Genomic DNA, 20,853 nt, shown 5'->3' with positions numbered 1-20,853 from the left:
TGTTTGCTCTTTTATTTGCTTAGAAACAACCACCCAAAAAGTTATATGCAAAGCTTAGTATGGAGAATCAATGTAAATCAAATTTATTGTATGAGAGCACCTAAAATCCCACAACTTTCACTCACTCTCTCTCTTTCTTTTGTGTTTTCTACTTTTAATTGTGATAAGAATAAAAGTTATGGACCTCTTTCGGTGTTTCTTGATGACAACGGTTGCTGTTCCACCACAATTCCAATGCTGCCACCAAGCAAGCAAGAAGAAGGCCTATTGCTAAAATGCAGAAAACGCCTGCAAAACTGTGAAGCTTGAGTGCCTTCCCATCTGTCTGTGCATTGGTATGGCTATTCAGGTCACAGCGTCCCATCCGTGGCCACCATTTCTGTTTAAGAACATCCAAATCTCCACTTTCTTGCAACTCTAGGATCCTGCAGAAATTTCAAAAGACAAGTATTATTTTCAATTATACCTTTTCACAGTTTTTTTATCTTTTCTTTATGCTGCACAACTCCTAAATCTATCATCCCACAGCTCAAAGCTCCACCCCCCCCCACCACCACAGTGTTTTATTTTTCATCTGAAACTCCACTATACCAAGACTTCTTTCTACTCACAGCAGCAGGTAAACTCCACTGGGTAACTTCAGAAAAAAAAGAGACTGTCAAAAATTCCACTGCAATGCAAACAGCATTTCCAAGGGAAATCACCAGTTAGTCATGCCTGGTCTGGCTACATTCAGCTGCAACAGCTGGTCCCACTAGTGAAATGCTCAACCCACTCCACTGCTGCTCTTCCACAATAATTTCAAAATCATGGGAGGCTAAACATGCTACTGTTTGTGCACCACTTAATACAAATCTATTTAAGCAGCAACCAACTCATTTACTTCAGCAAATGTACTTTATTCAAAAGGATTTTACTTCAGTGCTGTTACTTAATGCCTGAATTACTGTGTTAACAGTTGCTAATTAATCATTGTTTTGTCTCTTGTGAAGTGTCCCTTCTCTGCATGAATGATTCATTTTGGATTTGGTTTGATAACTGTTTTAGCTGTTTACTAACAATCTGTTCTCTTGAGGCAGCTTTGTCTCTAGTTACGCAGCTGGAGTTTTGCTTCTTTTTATAAAGAAGGAGCAGAATGAGGAAATCTTGCTTCAGTTCCCTGCCTGGAGGGGAGCACCAGCTCACCTTTTCCTAAGGCCACACATGCCTGCACCACTGCATGTCTTCGTTTCAGTGTACACATTCATATGAAAAACATATTCATCGCTCCTTTGTGCCAGAGGCAGCACTGCATGAAGGTGTGAGGCCACACATCAACACATCACCTCCATCCCTCCTCCCAAACCAGATCCACATGGAGCAGAAGTAGCAGCTTTGTTGCAGCCTGAACTCAACCTCTCTGCTGTCATTAATGTGAACCACAAATGGTTGCTGGCTATAGAGAGGAATCCTATAAAACGAGCTTTGTTTCAGTTTACCTCTGGGAGAAAAGATCTCTGTAGGGACTTCCATGCTGGAGTGCTATCCCGTATCCTTTGCTGCTGATGCTGTTTCCTATGACTGTCACAGAGCATTCGTCATCTGTCAGCGCCGCGTATTCCACCACTGTCACATCCCACAGGAAAGCATAATTTCCTTTCTTGGCCTGTAAATGCAGCATGAACACAGCACAATCTAAACTAAACTGAATTCCTAGGTAGGACAAAACCCAAGCCAGCAAAAGAATCCAGATCTTGTAATTATTCCTTGGTGGTATTTCATTAGGTCACAAGTTATCTGTAGACCTCCAACATCTTAATATATTTCTGACACTCTTCCCTCTCAGCAGTACCTCATCTACTTCAAACATTGCTAAAATATCTTCCTTTTTTAATAGGAATACATAGGATAACATAGCCAACTTTAGATATAAGTAAAGTTTATGTAACAGGTTATTCATTATAAATCAGAGCTATTACTCTAGATGATGGGATTTTATGTATGTTTTGCAGGAGAATGGAATGTGCTGGTTCCATACATTCGTGTAACAAGACAGGCACAGTATGAGCACTAAGTGATGTTTCCTAGTCATCACAGTCACCAAAATTGTAACTTTGTAGCTTTGCTGATATAAACACGTAAATAAAACACATTTCCCTTCCAAATAAACAAAGTCTTTCTAAGAGTTATGTTAGTCCTGTAATGAAACGCATGCTCTGATTTTAAAGAGTTTCCTCTTTTCTTCACAGGTAAGAAGATTCACAAGAATCTCCCATTATCTCAGTTTTGGGATAAATATTGTTTTATTTTAACACACACCCATGCAGATGCCCTTAAACATCAGACTTAATTGGGACTGAAACCAATGCCTGCACATGGGGCATACAGTGAATGTAAATCACTGTACTTAACACAAGAAGAAAGAAACATCTCTGGATAGTGATTCAACAAAGCAAAAATAATAATCATTTTCTTGGTCAAAGTAATTATTGGTTTCTTAATATATTAAAGCAGTAAGTTTTTAAGTCCCTAGTGAACGACAGAACAGATGGGCTGGAACATCTAAGGTAATAAATGTGTACACTTTTTTTTTTTTTTTTTTTTTTAAACTTTGAGTGATTTCAGATCCTTTTTTAGGTCAGATCAAAACAAAATAGTGAGCTGAACTCCTGTATATATTTCTTTCTGTGAACTGATTTACCAAGCTCCCTTAGCAAATGGCTGAAGTTCTGACAGTATTATTTCATTCCTCTGCATACTTTCAATTTCTGTGTAAGCTTATTTTTAAATTCACCTGTAAGTTTGTAAGACTCTGTTAGATGTTTTATTATATTGGATTCCTCAGTTGAGCAATTAAGATAATTTTAATTCACCATGCTTTGATAAAAACCATAGGTTTCTGAAGTCCCTTGCAGTTGCTTACACATGAGAATAAATCAAATGAGTGAGTTATCCCCTAGTGGGTAGAATCTAGGGAAACAAAGATTAAAATTATTTTTCCCGGATTTTCTGTAAGCTACTTGCCACAATCTACCTCTTTTCCCACCTTCCCTTTTATCAACATCAAGGCAATTAAAGACCCACAAATTCATTTGCTTCTGAGTTAAAACAAAGTAGAAATGTTCCTCTTTGGTAAGTTTTAAAGAAGCCTATATACTGATCCCTTTGAAAATACTATTTTTGTTAAGGGCATGCTACTATTGTGAGTTTGTTCCCACTTTCTCCTTTGCCATCTCGCTTGGTCAGTTCAGAGTAACAGTCAATGATTCACACAGCCCCAAACAGCAATTGATATCCTAGTAAAACATGAACTACAGTAGGAAGTAACTCCTATTACAGGAGTTATTCAAACAGGAGCCCCACTCTACTATTAGAATCACACATTGATTTAGCTGACACGACTTGTTAAACCAGCATGTTCATAAAAATATGTTGCACTTTAATATCATTGTATGAAACCAGATCAGAGCAAGACTTCCACACTTGCATTGCAATACTCCACCTGGCTGTTTACCTAATCTGGTAATGGTGGCATAAAGGAGGAAAGAACAAAAAAATCACTTTTACTATAAGCAAACACCAGAAAAGGCTTCAAAACCTGCCAACACAGCGATGTGTACAAAATTCAGAATGGAAAGAAAGTGCATTTGGCCTACATTCCTACATTCCATCAGCAACCTGTGTTCTTGGAACCCTAAAAGATACTCTTCAAAGGTATTTTCTGAGTGACCACGTAGCTAATTAACTGGGGTTTTAGCTGTAAATCTCTGCATCTTCCTCTCTGCCCTTCCTGTGAGGGAGTTCAACGTTTCCCATTTTACACTTTGACAGCTGTGATGGTGCTGATAAACCTCCTACCTGGTGAGGGACCAGAGGCAATGGCCATCAGTCCCACTAGCCATCCTGGCAGGGAAGGACCAGCAAAGGCCCTGGTTTTGCACATCTCAGTCAGGTTTTGATCTGTGGTAAATAGTACATAGGCTTTTGATACCTACGACAGGAAACTGCAAGTTCAGGTGCATTAAAAATATGCACTCATGGGAACAAAGACAACAGCACTTGTTACCGTGCACAGAATTTATTCAAAATCCATGCTATCCGAGAACAAAATTTCGCCTGATGGATATAAAGAAATCGGACACCCAGAGAAGATTTGGCCTAAGTTGCTGTGCTAAAATGTGTCTTGTATTTCTGTAGGGGATGTTTTGGTTGCTTGTTTGGGTTTTGTTGTTGTTGTTGTTTTGTATGTTCATTTGCTTTAAGGAATTGTATCTATCTTCTGTTCTTTCAGAATTGGTCTGTAAATTTGCTTTTCAAATTTACAGTTTGGAAAAGAACAACACTGACAACATATAATACGTTCCTCACCTGTTTCTTAGTAATACTTGAGGAACACAATCTTCCTCACATATTCGATTTCTGTCATAATGCAATGACTACAAGAAAATCACATTATTGATTCTACTTTTCAAGGCTCAGTTTTCTGTGTGTTATTTTATATAGAGGAGTTTTGTACACTGACTTTCAATGCTGGACAGCAGATCTTTTGTAAAGATCTGCTTAACTTTTGTTTGCAGTGTTGCTATCTCAAATTACATCCTACAAGTGCAAGTGGTCAATAAAAAAGTCTACCAGGTCTCTTCACATCTATTTTATATATTTTTTTAATTACATTAATCATTCTATCCAATATCATCACATTATTTCTCTGACAGCCTGATCATTTTAGCATAAACAGGAATCTGAGTTTTAAACTCTTAGCTGTGCATACGTCTCATCTCCCAGAAATACTGGGTGTAAGACTGCTCCCCCTGTCCAATGCCAAAAGCAGATTCTCTGAAGATCCCTTTTTCTTAAGGAGAGATTTGTTTCTTCCAAAACTTCTTCCACATGCTCAATTTTCTTCTCTGAAGAGTGGAGACCTCATACTATTAGTGTGTTCATTGTGTGGAAAGTTTTCTTGTAACAAAATGCTTAGTTGCTATCTAAATTCAGCATCCTTCCCTTCCCTGTTAATATCTGTTGTGACAGCTAAGCAGTATCATTTGTTCAATTTAAAGAAAAGCTGTCAAACTACAAAAAAATATGTGCAAGACACACAACTGCACACATACATGTGTGCTTGAAGAATGTTTAATTTTTACATACCTTCACTAGGCAAGTGGTAAAAGCCAAATAAAATCAAATTGACACTTATTTTCAAAGAAAAATCAACCCAAAATGTTTAAAGGCTGTTTAAACTTTTCATTTCTTTTTACATGAAAGTGTGCACATATGCATGCCCCTAAGCTTCCAGGCCACTGGGAAGGTAGGAAGACCTGGCACTGACCATGGGATGGACGAGCAAGGAACACAAAAGCACCCTAGTTGTGTATAACACAGATGTACCTACCCATGTAACCGAGTCCTGATCCCAATACAGCAAATATCCATATCCTCACGCTCTTGCATTCACGGCTCAGCCATCTAAAGCCTGAATTGTGTGTTTTTAGGGCCCGTAAAAATGTTTTAGTAGCGATCAGACATCATTGCAAAGATAGAATAGAGAGAGAGAGCTGGTAAAAGGGCCTGTGGCAAACACCAGCTGAGCATAGGTAAAATAGCTAGAATAAAAAATGACTGAAATTAAATACAGACTAATAAGCTAAAATTTGTACTTTAGATTTATAATTGTCTTTCGTATTTTGCTCCTTTGCTATGGCCTTATAGTGACTGCCAGCACACAAGCGTGCTGCAGAACAAAAAAATCACTTGGATAAACATTCAACATCCTTCTTATCAGAAAGCCAGACAAAGCAGCACTCATTTATTCTACCCAGGTAGAACAACTACGTTGGCTTACACCAAAGACACCAGATTCATCTTTAGTTTAAGAGATTTATGAAAACAGATTTAAGAAAAAAGACCACCCCGGGCAAAACTTGTATTAAAAAAAATGTTTCTTCTTCACAATCCTAAAAAAATTAAAAGGCCAAAGAAGATTCCTTCCAAGACGTAAGAAGGACCACATAGGAAATAATACTCCAGAAAAGCAGTAAGCAACCTCATAAAGTCACTCTTCAATGTGGAGGGAGATAGAAGACTATTGTTCAAAGGGTCCTGGCTTACTGATGGTTAATTATGTTATTTCAAATAAAGTATATAAGAAATAATAATAACATGAAAAAAAAGATTAATTCCAGATTAATTTATGAAGAAGCTATCATACTAAAGACACAAGTGCCAGAATAATGCAAAATTTGTCATTAATTTACTACCAGAACAGAGTGTCACTGTAGCTGATCCCATTACATGGCTGGTACCACAGAAATATCAAAAAGTGACCTTTACAATGGCATTAGTGGAGTAGTTCAAAAACATGCTTGGATAACATTTATTATCTATAAAAAAATGCTTTAAGAGAAGCAAAACAATTCTAATAAAAAGAAAGACATGCCATTTAATCCTGTTGAAATGTTTCCAACATTAAAATAATTAAGGAACCACTATAGGATGTAATAAATTCAGGTTTAAGGAAGCATTTGCTTTTACTTCAAATGGGTCAAGAAACAGAAATTTATGAGGGTCCATGAAAGCATATGGTTGGAGAACCCCAATTCACGATATAAAATTCATTGTGGACAATAAATTATTGGAAAAATATTTTTTAAAAGCCATATTAATTGAAGTTTTAAATTACTTTTACTCTCAAAATAAGAATGAATAGAGGTGACTGTTCAGTAAGATCAGTCTGATTTAAAGTTTGCTGTTCATTTGCAGTCAAGGGAGACTTTTTGAGGGGAGAAAAAAAGGGAAGGAATAAATTCTTACTGTGCTATTGCCTAAATCAATGATGCATTCTCATTTTGTGCTCTACTTGGCCTTGTTCACTTCTGATCAAAAGTGATACACAGGAAGAAACGAAAGGATTCAGAGCATCTTTGGCACAAAATTGATTGGACAGAGGAAGACCCTCAACCAAAGCAGGGCTTTATAAAATACAACAACAGTTTAATTCTCCTAGGTGCATATATATAGCAGATATGGCATTACATGGGTATCATATTACTTCATTCTTTCAAAGCAAAAATGGGTGCCCACAATGAAAAAAACCATAGGTTATTGCATACATTACCCTGAAAACTAATTGCCACTGGGTATGATGCAAACAGTTTGCTGAGATGTGCAAATGGCTTAGAAATGTGTGTGATTCCAGTACAAATGTCCACCTGGGATGAGATGGCAGGAGTACCTGGGGATCCTGGCTGGAGCTTGACCCAGAAAGAAACTTTCCCTGTGACCCTGTTAATCAGTCATCATCTGTTATAGTATTTCAAGTGACAAAATAGTATTTTGTATGGACTGGTGATTTGCCTGGTGACCTGCTCTAATGCTCTGCAGGGGCACTGGTGAATACGAGGACGTTTTCAATCTTCAGTGACCTCTTTCAGCTACCTTGGGAGCACAACAAAAGCAACTTGCCTCCTCTGAAACATCCTCCTGTTGCTTATGGGAGATGGTCACTGTGGCTACAAGGACTGTGCTGGGTTTGAAGAGAGACCTCTGCCTTGGCACCAAACACCTCAAAAACTCTCAGGACTTTCTTCCACTACCACCCTTTTTCTTTCAGACAGTCAAAGGGAGTAGGAAAATCTCCGTGACATGGAGGGAGATGGAATAGAGACAAACATGTGAAATACCTGCCTGCAGCACAGGCAACCAGCACTCCCCTGTTTTGCACTGAAGTGGCATTGCTCTGTCTGTAACCACAGCTGAACTGTGGTACTGTCTGAAGTGGAAAGGAGGAGAAGGGAAGAAAGGAGAGTAGTGGGTTTTTTTGGGTTGTTTGGGTGTTTTTTGCATTGTGTCAGGCAACTCCTCATTCAGAAAAGCGTTTTATGGATCTTTTTATGCTAGAGAGATTTAGATTTCCTATTTCCTATAAAATACATTTTTAAGGCACATTTACATGTCTTTCATGCAGCAGTATGTGTTTATGGATGAAACTCTCATTTCCTTGGCTGACATCAATTCTCCTTTAGAAGAAAACAGAATTTCTAGCTGTAATACTTGACATGGAAAACTTGTCTGTTTATTGAAAGAGCTCATGAGCTAGGAAGAGTGACACTTAAACTATAAACACAACAGTTTAGTTGACAATGTTATTAAATATTAATCCCCATATATGTAGGTGTCTAACCAAATAGTGGCCTTGGTCATCTTTGGAGACCGAAGTAAAATTTGATTGTTGACATTAATTGAAGGAGTTGATCTAGTCATATAAAAATCACCCTACAATATTGAAATCAAACTTCATATGAAAAGTTATTATCACATAGATAAGATGAAGCTGCCAGTTCCATACAGACAATATAATTGGTATTCTCAGCAGCCTGCCAATCTACAGTTACATTTCTGGCTTAGGAAAATCTAGCTATCATAAATGGCAGCATGCAGTAGGCTTACAGAATAAGAGTATTTACAATTTCATGGATAAAGAACATCCCCTGCCATAAGAATGGTACAAAAGAAAAAAGAAAAGTAAAATACTGTATGTTTTTCTGAGGTAAGCTGCTTTATTACTGGCTTAAATGATAGGGTACATAGAAAAGTACATAATGTCTCCATTTCTCCTTTAAATGCTACCAAAATCTCTCAAAATAGAGGTCTTATATTCATAAAGGGCTGAGTGGATCAAATAAATAATTCAATAAACACGCTGCATACCTTGCTATTGCCAGAGCTCTACCTTGAACCAAGGGAGAAAGGCCACTGGAGCTGGTGACAGAGGCCTTTAGGGAAGCTCAGCTGAGAGTTGAGTGAAAAGGCAGGGTGAACCTATGCTGAGAACACAACAGTATTTGTACAAAGGTTTTGTCCAAAAGTGATGCAAACAGTTGGGAATCTTTTGCTAAAGGATAATGAATTGGGAAGTGAGTTGGCTTGTGTTAATGTTCACCCTCCTTAAAGCGTTGTAAAAACCAGTAGATTTTGGATACTCTCCCTCTCACTGTTAAGAAAAGGTTTCAAAAATCCCAAGTAAAAAAAAAAAAAAAATGGAAGACTCAACCATATTATCCTTTCCCACTTACAAAAGCATAAAGAGCTAGTAATATATATTAATTCAGAACCAGTGTTTCACAGACAAGAGTACATCTGATCAAACATCCACTGCGCTAATAACGGCTGTTAGCTTGTTTTATGAAAAAGATAATTGACAGACAAAGAGGACACCTTTCACTAAAGAAGCAGCACATTAGCTTACAACATGTCTGCATCCCTTCTGCTCCTTGACACATGTGGTTTGATGAAAGGTTCTATCTGTTTTTCCTGAGCTTCAGGATGGGAAGTAGAGGGGAAAGAGAGGCTGTGAGAGAGAGTGGACATTTGTAACAGTCTGATCTGAACCAATACTCTTTATCACAGGACTTGGTACATTGGTGTAGGATCCCAAGCTGTTATCTATCAGTCACTGAATCTCACATCAGTGCTCAGTTTCACAAAAGAAATGTGTAGTCTTATTTGAGGGAAATAAAATGTAGGTAAAAGCATGGTGTCAGGGGAATGCATTTTTCAGTTTGCAATAAACAAAAAAAATCTTGCATTAAATATTGTTTAAGAGAAATGAGTACACATTCTGTGAATCCCCTGATTTCCACTTACATTTCCAACATGTTCAATTCATGAAAAAAATCCCCAAAAACTCAAATGAGCAAAAGGACAAAAGTCAGTACCTGGATGATGTACAGAATGACACTCAAAAAGGCATTATAAAAACTCTCAAGAAACTGAGAAACCTTATGACCAGATTCAAAGAAGGACTTACATACTGAAGACTTAAGTAGAGCTAAAGTACTTACTTCAAAGCCATGACCCCAAAATATGATTCTTATCTGCCATCAAGGTACTAAAAGAAATTCAGGGTTTTCTTAAATGACCGTAATTTCTTTCTTGGAACTTAACAATAACTCCATAGAAACAACAGTGATACAAAAATTAAATGAAAGCCCCTGTGATCCAGTCTTACCTTCCTGATGCCTTCAGAAGGGTTCGATACGCAATTATCTGCCCCATTATTCTTACTGATTGTCCTCCACAGTTCAGCAAATGTGTTATCCTGCTCCAAAGGGTTTGTCCCTTTTGCTTTAAAGTATTCATACACTGCTGAATCCCTGACTGTACCATAAGATATATCCATTTGTTTGGACAGATCTTGAAATGTTCTGAAATTCAAGTAATATTGAGATATTAGCATTATGTGCACAACAGCAAGATTTCATTAATTAAATGGTTTCTTTCTGTATCTGTCATTAATCAAAAAGCACTTACTCTCACCAAGTAACATTTGCATATCTCATTCCTTATCATAAAAGAAAACCAAGGAGTTATTTAATTGTACTGAGATCAAATGATCTTAACTATACCCAAGCTCTGCTTCTCCCCAGTGAAGATTGTGTTTTTGGACAGATAACATTCATGTTAAATATTATGCCACCAACATCACACAAGAATATAATGTGATAAACACTTACCTGAACACAAGAAAAGCTCACATTATAAACATAAGCTTCCAGCCCCATCAGCATCACCAGAAATACCTTGCAGAATTCAGTGGAATTAGTTTGCAGTTACACCAATGCTCCCTCTGACTCCAAATCAATATGATTGTTTTAAACAAACAAATAAAAGTCTCGCTTCCAATTTCCACTAAGTCTCTCTTGCTCTCCCTTTTCACAGCCTCTGGTAAAACAGGCATTTTTCATTCACACACAGGACTAACTTTCATTTACTCATCATATACCACTCTGGAAGTGTAAATAGGCCTCACCCTGAGTGGCTGTGAATGCGCAATTTATTTTCAAATTGTACAGAATGTAATTCACTCCTGTTTTACAGCCTTTTCTGCACAGAAAGGTGTAAATCACTGCCTGCATCAATGAAAACCAGACCAAGTTTCAAAACATTTAAGGTGGCATCACTGCCATCAGAAGCAGCAGCCTAGCTGTTTTCCCCTTCAGACATTCACTCCCATTCCTCTGCCTTCCTCCTTTCCCCACAAGTATCACTTCTGTGCAGTGCCACCATTTTTTCCCATCTGAGTGCACACACACACACACACACAAACACACATGCAACCACTGACTGCCACACATGGCAGCAGGGACCAAACTAGATCTCAAAAATAATGGTTTATTTTCTGTTTTATAAACATATGACTTCACCTGTTAACAACACGCTTCTGATGTGACCAGCTAGCACTGTTTGAGATCAGTCAAACTAAAGCAACTCTCCCTGCCACCCCTTCCACCCGTGCCATTTCTCTTTCCCCAAAACAATCTTTCAGAATCAAAAATTCCTCCTCAAGGAAAGGCCCACTCATGCCACCTCACTCCCTGCCCCTGACTCCTGGAGCCACAAAACCAGAACACTTTTCCTTGCAGCTTGTGTAGAAGATTTCTTCACGATGCTCCTGAGGAGCCTTCCCTTGGCCCATAAGCCCAAGTTGTTTTCCATAACTGAGGACTTGTCATACACAATGTTTTTCTGCCCTATCTTCCCTGTTTCTCTGGGGAGATGCCACTGCTGACACCTCTCATCCCTGTAAGATTCCCTGCAACACTATTTAAAGCAAAGCAATCTGGGCATATATACAATTCTATATAAAAATATGCAGAAAACTCTTCTCTCTTCTCCATCATGTCACCTCCAGGCCTCCCAAGTTTAGCTGCAAAAGGGCCCCTTTGGTGGGACCCACCACGTGGGACCCTGCCAGCTCTGTCCCCTGGCCTGCAGCTCTGCAGGGATGCCTCTCACCACCCCCCCCCTCCCAAACTCTTCAAACTCAAAAGCTGCTTCAAACAGTTTAAGTGGTTTAAGTTCTTAAATTGTGTTAAGGACTTTTTATCATTTTAAGCTGTTAAGCAGCTTTGAGTAAGACTGTGTGAACAGTTTTTCTCTATATACATAGCACAGTTGTGGATTTGGGCTACCTCTAGGAGTTCCATCAAACCCCAAACCTCCTGTTATTTCCCTAGCTCTCCACATGGAACTTTGCTAAAGTAAAAAACAAACATCCTTGAGGTTGTTGGAAATTCTAAATTCTAATGAAATATGAGAGAAACTGTGTAGGTTTTATTTCTCCCTTTTTTTAAACAATTCTGAAAGGTCTATTCTGGCCTCCTAAATCTACAGGTACATTTCATTGAATAGGACTGTTTTTCCTCCAGTCATGATCTAAATGATTACATGATGCTTTTAGTTTTGTCTTTATTTTTTAAAGTAAGTTTCATCATACCCCATGGAATTCCTTCCATCCTGGGAATGGATGATCTGGCTGTTAAAAGACACATTTCTGTCTATTTTATGTACAAAGAACAAAGAAAGGTACTGGATACACACAGAAGGGTTTCTGTAGCAACCTTTTCATACCAGGTTTGGGGAGCATGTTTGGTAGAAGCACAGTAGCAGAAATATTTCAGCTAATATTCTTTAACACAAGTGTCAGCTGGTAACAACTATGGAAATGCCTACTGCTCCTACTGCCATTCTCTTTGAAAGTTTGAACATGAAAGTTTGGATATTTAAAAAAAATAATTAAACCTGCAATTTTCATATCATCAGTATTTTCTGTATCACTTCTACTGCCTCTAATACTGCTGAGGCTTTTACTCAGAAACGTGCCTTTTGTTTTAGCTAAATTGTACTTTATTGATGATCGGTATTTTTATTTTAGCTAAATTACATTTTATCGACAATCAGTGCTGTGCAGAAGCACAGTACATGTTGCTTTATGAGTAGCACAGTTTCTTTAATTCTTTAGGCATCCCAGGGCAGAGTGAGCAAATTCTGGGGTTTAAATCAAGCCCTTTGCAATAAACAGACTATCAGTTCAGGTGGCAGGGAGAGAAGCACAGCCTTAGCCTGGGTGTGGGGAATAAGGTGACTACCACTTTAGCTGGCAGCATTTCCATGGAAGGGAAAATGTGGAGTACTGTGTGTCCTAAGGATTACAGATACCTTTCTCTCAGTGCACTGTTTGATGTATTATAATGACATAGGAAATTCTCCCATCACTGGAAATATCTTCTGAGAGACACAGATGGTCACCAAAGGATACAGTGAGGGGCATAGTAGGTAACTAAGCTTGCCAGTGACTCCTGTGGCATAAATTCAGAAGGATGGTGACTGACTGAGAAAATAACCTTATGCCTTTACCAAATGGACCACTTAGCCAAAAACCTATCATCTCAGAAATTATCCTGACAGACAGTGGTCTAGACCACAGTTCTTCAATCTGAATAAAAATTATCTGCATTTCTGCACTGAAAGTGGAGGTGATGCTCAGCATCCCCATGGTTAGAGAAGTGATGAAAAGATTTGTGCATGTTCAGTATGGTCATGTGCATAAAAGATACTGAATAAAGATGAATATCTCCTACTTTTTACAGGGTGAAGTAAGATAATCACAAGTGCAGGTTTTAAAAAATGTTATTTTAACTCCCTCAGATCTGCCATTGCCAGACAAAATCATTCTCTACATTTCAGATACTGGCTGTCTCTTACAATTTTGTCATTCTCTAAAGGCAGTTGCTGTCATTGTTCTTAAGCTTTACTTCTGCAACCAGATGTTAGCTGGATGCCTCTCCTTTAGCCACTCAAATTCTTGTCTCACTTTCCTGTTGCAAAGATCTCACGCATTTAACATATAAAATTATTTGCAACAAAACCCTGTTGCATAACAAGATGCCCCATTAACCTTACCACCTCAATTATTGGATCTCACAACCCATTAAAGGCTCTCTGTAAGTGTGATTAAAGATAAAAGCTAGTAAAGCAGAAAAAGCCGATGTTCCTCACTTACAGTTACAGGAGCCCAGTTTCAATTTGTAGATAAATACATCCACTGTGTGATTGCTGTAATTGACAAGTACATGCAAACCAATTGATTTAATTAAATGTATCTGTGGTCAACCTGAAGAAAAAGGGTGTCTTTTAAAACTGTATTACCAGCCAAAATATTTTTAATGCCTGTAGTTATGCCTGCTAGATCAGCACCACAATTGATAGTACTTCCCAGTGGAATTGCAATTACTTCATGCACAGTCAACTGAAAATTGAGCTCTCTGCTTGTTTTGTTTTTCAGAAACATAGTGACATAAAACATATGCTGCAGAGGACACAGCCAGGCAAGAGCTGTACTAGCATTTATAATTAGACCACTGGAAATAATTGCCAGAATAACAATACTGGTTAAGATACACCTTGTGGAGATGTCTTCTTATTAGTAAAAGCCTCATGTAGCTGTGGATATATAGACTAAAAATATGCTGCCACTAGGGGTTTATTTTACTCTTCTACTGCTACAAGCCCAAGACTTCTGGATGAATAATTAGTGACAGACTAAACTTGGCACCAGGTGCTTTGAGGTAACTGCTGATCAATTAACTCAACTGGAGTCTTCAGGATCATCAGATGTGATCAAAGCATTTTTCAAAAAAACTCTCAGGTTCCTGTTATTTCTAAAAAAGGGGATTTTTTTTTTTAATTAAAATAAGTTTTACTAAATAAAGGAACTAGGAAAAAAGGCAAAAAATCTTTCTTTTCCTCATCCTTACTGTTCGTATTTATAAAAACATTTGTAGTAAGCTTCACATCTGAACTCCTGTGTGTAGAGTCTATTCCTGTGAGCAGGCCAGTGGCTGGCACCATGGCATCATCCAGGAGTGGTCTTTTACACCTCAATAACAAATGCAGCATTTTATCTTGACTTCAGAAAAACCATCATGGGAAAATCCTGACAGATTCTTGATTTAGAGGTAGTTTCTCCTTAGTCTTCACAACTGCCCACGTTCTGACACCGTAAAACTGGGGATATTTCCAGTCTGCTATTGCTTACAGAAAAATAATATTTCAGCATTTCTGAATCCGCAGTATTATTTTAAAATTATGCAACGTTTTTCATGCTGTGCTCCTGTTCTCGTTCTGACTTGTTATGAGAACATTTTGCAGCACTACAATTGTCAAAACCAAGATATACATAATTCCTCTCATATAAAATTAATTTTCTTAATGAACATTAATCCCTAAGCCATATACAGACAGCAAAATAAATTTACTGATTTTTTTCAAATTTGGAGAGCAAGCTACATTCTTCTTTTACCTTAGGAAGGCAGTACACTCAGATTTTTGCTCACTGCAGCATAACATTTTAGGTGATGGCTGCCATCAAGATAAAGTGTCCTAGAGATGATGAGACTTTTTAAACTGCTCTGCCTAAATGAAGCCTTAAAAATGCATACAAAAAAGGTATGGCACAGGTCCTAAATTTCTATTTTTAAATACCTTGAAACTACTTTATTTTCTTTTAAGCTCTTTTTTTTCTCCAAAAGCTAGGAATTCATTACACCTACAGAACTAAATATAAATGCACTTCCTAACTAGAATTGTTTTCTCCACAGGATATATGAGAGGGAAATACCTGTTTTATGCACTGGGAGAACAGCAAATCCACTAAACTTCTAAGTGAAGATAAAAGTACCTGAATTGATTTGACAACCGCAAACCATGAGAAAGGTTTGACAACCTTATACCACAAGCCCAAGAAACCTAGAATATAAAATCCTGTCTGAAGGGAGATTTATTTGATAAAGTCATCACCAGTGGAAAGCAATGAGAATTCTGAGAAATTGAAAGAGGATTCTACCTACTGTGAACTGCAGAAACGTAAAGAATTTTGAGATGTAAAACTGATCAGAACTACTCCCTCCATGGATGAATTTTCCACGACAATGAGGACAAATGATAAAATGGCACTAATATTGTCCATCACATCAACCCACCCACTGAGACATGAACTTGGAAACCAAGCAAGCTTTGCCAGACCAGCAAATTTTGTAGGTATGTCCAGTGAGGAAATCATCTGCAAAGCTGAATCAAGGTTGAAGTTGTACTGTGGTGGTACAGACAATGTCTACATGAACAGAAGATTCTACCATTCAGAACCTCAGTCCTGATCTGAGTCCTCATTAATTTTTATATCCAAAAAATATATGACAAAGGATTTGAGCCTTCATCCGCTGTTCACAAATGAACAACCTTTGTGTCTCCAGTTATAAATAAAATTTAGGAGTGGTTAAAGCATGTCTGAAGACATCTGAAACAGAGTTCAAACTTTCATGTTAAGACATTCTCTAGAGCTGGACTCCCAAGGCTGAATAGTTCAACTTCTTGACAGGCTGGGGAAAAAATAAAATGCCTCTGTTATGGATATAAACTGCCACTAGGGGATGACAGTCACATTGACTTCGACTTGCTTGAAAAGCTTCACTGTCCTGCTGAATCCAAGTTACAAAAGCACAGGCCCACTTCAAAATGGAAGAGAAGACAGCAGTTAGTGTCTCTAAAATTTAGTGCAAAGGATACTTCATAAGCCTCCAATTTTATGAGAAAGAATGATATATTTACTGAACAATGAGATAGCAATAGAATTGACCTATATTTAGCACCTAAAAGTCTAAAAAGTAAATATCCTTAAAAAAAATTTTAAAAAAAGTATTATATTTCCATGGATTTTCAACATTTGTTCCAAGTCAGGAATGTTACAAGTGTGTGTTAAATTGGACATACATAAAATAAAAGATGGTCTACTTTAAAGGTTATTCTTAGTGAGGCCAATAAAACTGTTCAAAGTATTGTTAGAATAGCAGCAGCCTTGTAAAGAGAATATTAAAATGAAAGCAACTTTATCTCCACACCTAATAACTTTAGGCTTCAGAAGAATTGGGTCCATGGTTTTAATTTGTGCATCTCTGACTTTCTTTGAAATTATGAATAATCAAGCTGAGCTCTTAAACCAATTGTTAAATTGCCAGCTTCTCTATGGAGACATGATCAAATCCTGCAGTGTTCCATTTCACTGCAAATCAAGTCACTCTAAATGCTCTTAATTCTGTCTCTGTGCAGTGATATGCAGAGCAACAGGTTTCTTCACCAAATACATAAGCAAAATCTTAACTTTACCAATTAGAGGTAAGCCCAGTAGAAATAGGAAGCAGCATTTGCATGCCTAGTATACATTTTGCTGAATCAAGTCCTTCACCAGCAAATATATACTGTTTTATAGTTCCTATAAAACTCATTTTATCAGCTCTCCATGAAAAATACCATTCACTTTAAACAAAAGCCTCAACAGAAAAAGCCTCATGGGAGCTTCTACAAGGGAAACCATCAGTACTGACAGATTAAACTACACTGAATCAGTGGAGTTGCAGCCCTTCACACCAGGGCTGAACCCTTCCAAATCACAGGAGGAGACAAACAGTGCAGACAGTTAAGGCTGTGTCTTCTCTTGTCATCATCAGTGGGGCAGGAACAGCTGCTACACAGGATTTCAAAGAAGCAGGATTTCCTCCAGTGGAAAAAACAATCAATTGACATGTGTCACAGAAAACGTTGCCATGTCAACTACATACTCTTATTGCAGCAAAAATAAACAGTGATTAAGCTCCTCAGCAGGTAATGGCACTGCAGTAGCTTTTTCCATAATGATAATGGCCAGTGCTGCTAATGTGGTGACATCTACCAGACCTTGTCCGGACTGGGACTCGCTGCCCTATATGAGGTTCAACCAAAAGCCAAATGCAACACCCAGGTATGGATTTACTGGGGAAAGGAAGCTAAAGCCAGGTTTATTTCTGCCACAGGAGGCGGGGGCTTGCTACATATTCTGTGTGCCATGTGTGATGGAAAGAGTTCTGTCACCTATCCACTGTAAGATCAGGATCCTCTCTCTCCTGCTGCCCTAAATAAATTTCCTTTGTAAGCTACCTAGCAGACTTAACAGGTAGACCAATACTGCTGAGATCTATTCAAGCACACAAAAACACATGCTCAAGGTTTCCAAGATTGGAAACAAAAATACAAAGAGTAAGAAAAATGCAAAACAAAACAGCCAAATATTATGTAGAAAAAGTGCTAAAAGTGCAGAACTTGTAGAGCTCCAAACTGATTTAATTTCTTTGAAATTAATTCCACTAGCCTCAGTTCCTACATGCAACGTGAAAAACAAGTAAACTAAACTAAACTAAACTGTCTTCTTAACTCCTCATACAGCAATGATTTCCCTGTTTTCACAGGGACTCTGTTCCAGCAGAGCTACTGCATGATTAATTTTTAAAAGACAGGAACAAATGGTAGGTATGCCCACTGAAATGCAAAGACAGTCAAGCCATTAATAAATGATACACTGTCATGTTTACGATTTTAATAGTAAGTAATTCCTAGCTACACACATTGTATTGGGAAAACATTTGTGTATTTTCTGAGAGACTGAGATGCAGCAAAAATAGGTTCTATTAGCAGCACCTGAAATCTCACTTTCTGTTTAGCGAACTCAGAACAATCTTTAGTATTTTTGGTAAAGCCAAAGTGGGGAGAATGTAGGACAAACCCACATACAACTAGGCTGTGTCCCATTGCTCACAGAACTTCTTAGTATCTCCCAGCAGTTTACTTAGGAAACATGCCCATTTTCCAAAAAAAAAAAAAAAGACTTAACAGTATTTCTGGCTCTGAGACTCAAATTTGGATCTAAAAATCAAACTGGATTCTCATCATAATCAGTAAAACAGGTTCTTCTGTAAACAAAATTAGACCCCTGGGTATTCCTATCCATTGCTATTTCTAAATGATGCCCTCGGGACCACCTCGGCAACTCCAGTCATCTGCAGTGATCTGTACGAGTGTGACTTGACTTGTCGCTGGATCGTAGAAGTTCATTTTGCCTAGAGCTGCCACTGGCTCTGCTCCAGCACCGCACATAAAGAAATTTGTTAAACAGCTAGAAATAAGCTAAACATCTCCTGATTGCCAGTCCAATGTTTCTAACTATACTTCCAAACCTCCTCTTCTCCAAACCTCCTCCAGGCAATAAAAGCATAAGTCACTTAGATTGCTGATTTTTTTTCCATTAACTATTCTTTTTTTAGTTTGATGCTTATTTGTAGGCTTTTTTCTTTCTGGATGTCCTATATTTTGTAAATTGTTATCATATCATAAAGAAACCATGATGGTCCTTACAGCAGAAGTTATGATCACTTTGCTTGAAATGTTTTCAAAACCAAAAAAACAGCATAATAAATAATTCCACTGATAGTGGGGGCAATGGAAGGTAGTTTTTGAGCATTTGCATCTCAAAGGTGGATCTGCTGGTGCCCAATACTTTGTGATCTCTGGATGGAGTTTCTCTCATGGCCGGGGACTTTATAATTCCGTATGAGTTCATCTTGATGTTTAACTCATGGAGCAAAGTCAGAAGGCAGTCTTCATATTTACAAGAGTCATTTACTCTTGTAAATGACTACAAGAGGACCCCTCTTCATCACCCCATTTTTCCATATTTCTATAAACTTAATAACCTTGAGATATTAATAACCTTGAGATATTACCCAGTTTGCCCATCGTATTTGCAATTTAACAAAGGAAAGTATCTGACTGACAAAGACACAGACAGCCTAACACATTGGAGTTTCTTTTAAGATGTAGGCTCAGGTTTTCAAAATCAGGAGCTTTAATTTGTATGATCAGATCCACATTTAAACTACTACATGACTGGGCAGATTTTCAGAACAGATCAAGGGAAGTTTTGGCACAACAGCGCTTAAGACATTGACAGACTCAGTTAAAAGTCTGGAAAGGGATTCAGAACAGCTATGAGCAGTTGCAGCTCATCCTGCAAATCCAGAATAATCAGTCCTGCTAAAAACCTGGGTTCTCCTGAATTCTTTACCCCCACTCCATATCCCATTCAACAGTGAAGAGTAAATTAAAATGTAAAGAAAAGGTGAAAAATCTCAAGAGCTTGTAGCTTGGTTGGAGCAAAGAAGTACTTCTGTTTGAACTACCTTTGAATAATTTTTTTGCTTTACTTTTAAACTACTTTGCCATTGTGTTGCCTTTCTCTGAGTAGCTCAAAGGGTTAAACATGTTAATTAAAGAAAGGTATTCTACTCCTTAAATTATTAATTAAAATAAAAGCTGCAGCTGGTGTTTAACAGCAACACAGTCCCAACGGCAGGTTTTAGTCACTTCACCTAAATCAAACATATCATAAAGTTGGCATGAAAATCATATTGTTTGAATCAAACACATCTGGCAACTGACACATGCTTTTACCTATAATGAAAATAACAAACTACCTACATTATATATGCAGATGCACTTTAAATTGTTTGCTATGCTGATGTCTTTTACCACTCACACTCGGAAGCTAAAAATCCTAATGAAGATTAATGATTAAGATCTAGAGGGAAGAAATTGCTTTCTTCCTTTTCAACTGGTTTTATAAGTACTGATAGCACTGACATTCTGTTTTGCACTCAGATGGCAAAGAGTAGCTTTTTAATTAAATAGAGTGGGGAACAGATAAGCTTGGCATCTTGGTGCTGGCTTATGAAGTCTTTACTTGGTGTTAGTGGTACTTTATACAATGACTGTTAGGATATCATTATACTGTGAGTAGTTCCATTAAAGTCCATGAAATCCCAGTGTGGGATGAGGTCCTACTCAACTCTTTATTAAGTTTTGATTTATCAGGAGCTGTTGCATGTCAGCAGCCTCATAGCTGGGGAGGAGGGGCTGGGTGAGTTCAGATCTGTCAAAGGTACAGTGTGATGCTGGAAAACAGCTTCACACCCTTCCCTTACCACAGGGAGTAAAGCAGAAGCTATCAATGTTGACAGAAAGAAGAGAAGAAAACAGAAAGGCTCTGAAGAGGCATCTTGAACGCTAGAGCATGTGCTGCATACTCCTGGGAAATCAAAATATAGGGCTCTTCATTAATACTGAAAGTACATATAACATTCACCAGTTATTATTGATGTCTAAAGTGCACACAAC

The 20,853-nt window shown here is 37.9% G+C and overlaps 1 protein-coding gene across 2 annotated transcripts in view; it reads right to left on the bottom strand.

Moving 5' to 3' along the window:
* GRID1 (glutamate ionotropic receptor delta type subunit 1) overlaps positions 1-20,853 on the bottom strand; it is a 504,271-nt gene that overhangs the window by 20,556 nt on the left and 462,862 nt on the right. For both annotated transcript variants that reach the window (XM_050305784.1, XM_050305782.1), the window contains exons 13-15: positions 9,986-10,181; positions 1,479-1,645; positions 185-425 (exon numbers count right to left, since the gene is read on the bottom strand). In XM_050305784.1, coding sequence (XP_050161741.1) covers positions 185-425; positions 1,479-1,645; positions 9,986-10,181 — 604 coding nt within the window. The remainder of the gene's footprint in view (positions 1-184; positions 426-1,478; positions 1,646-9,985; positions 10,182-20,853) is intronic.

This window comes from Myiozetetes cayanensis, unplaced genomic scaffold (genome assembly GCF_022539395.1).
Source record: "Myiozetetes cayanensis isolate MyiCay16 unplaced genomic scaffold, myiCay2020 scf10, whole genome shotgun sequence".
Taxonomy (NCBI): domain Eukaryota; kingdom Metazoa; phylum Chordata; class Aves; order Passeriformes; family Tyrannidae; genus Myiozetetes; species Myiozetetes cayanensis.
Note: the sequence above shows the minus strand (reverse complement) of the source record. Positions and strands in the feature narration are given on the sequence as shown.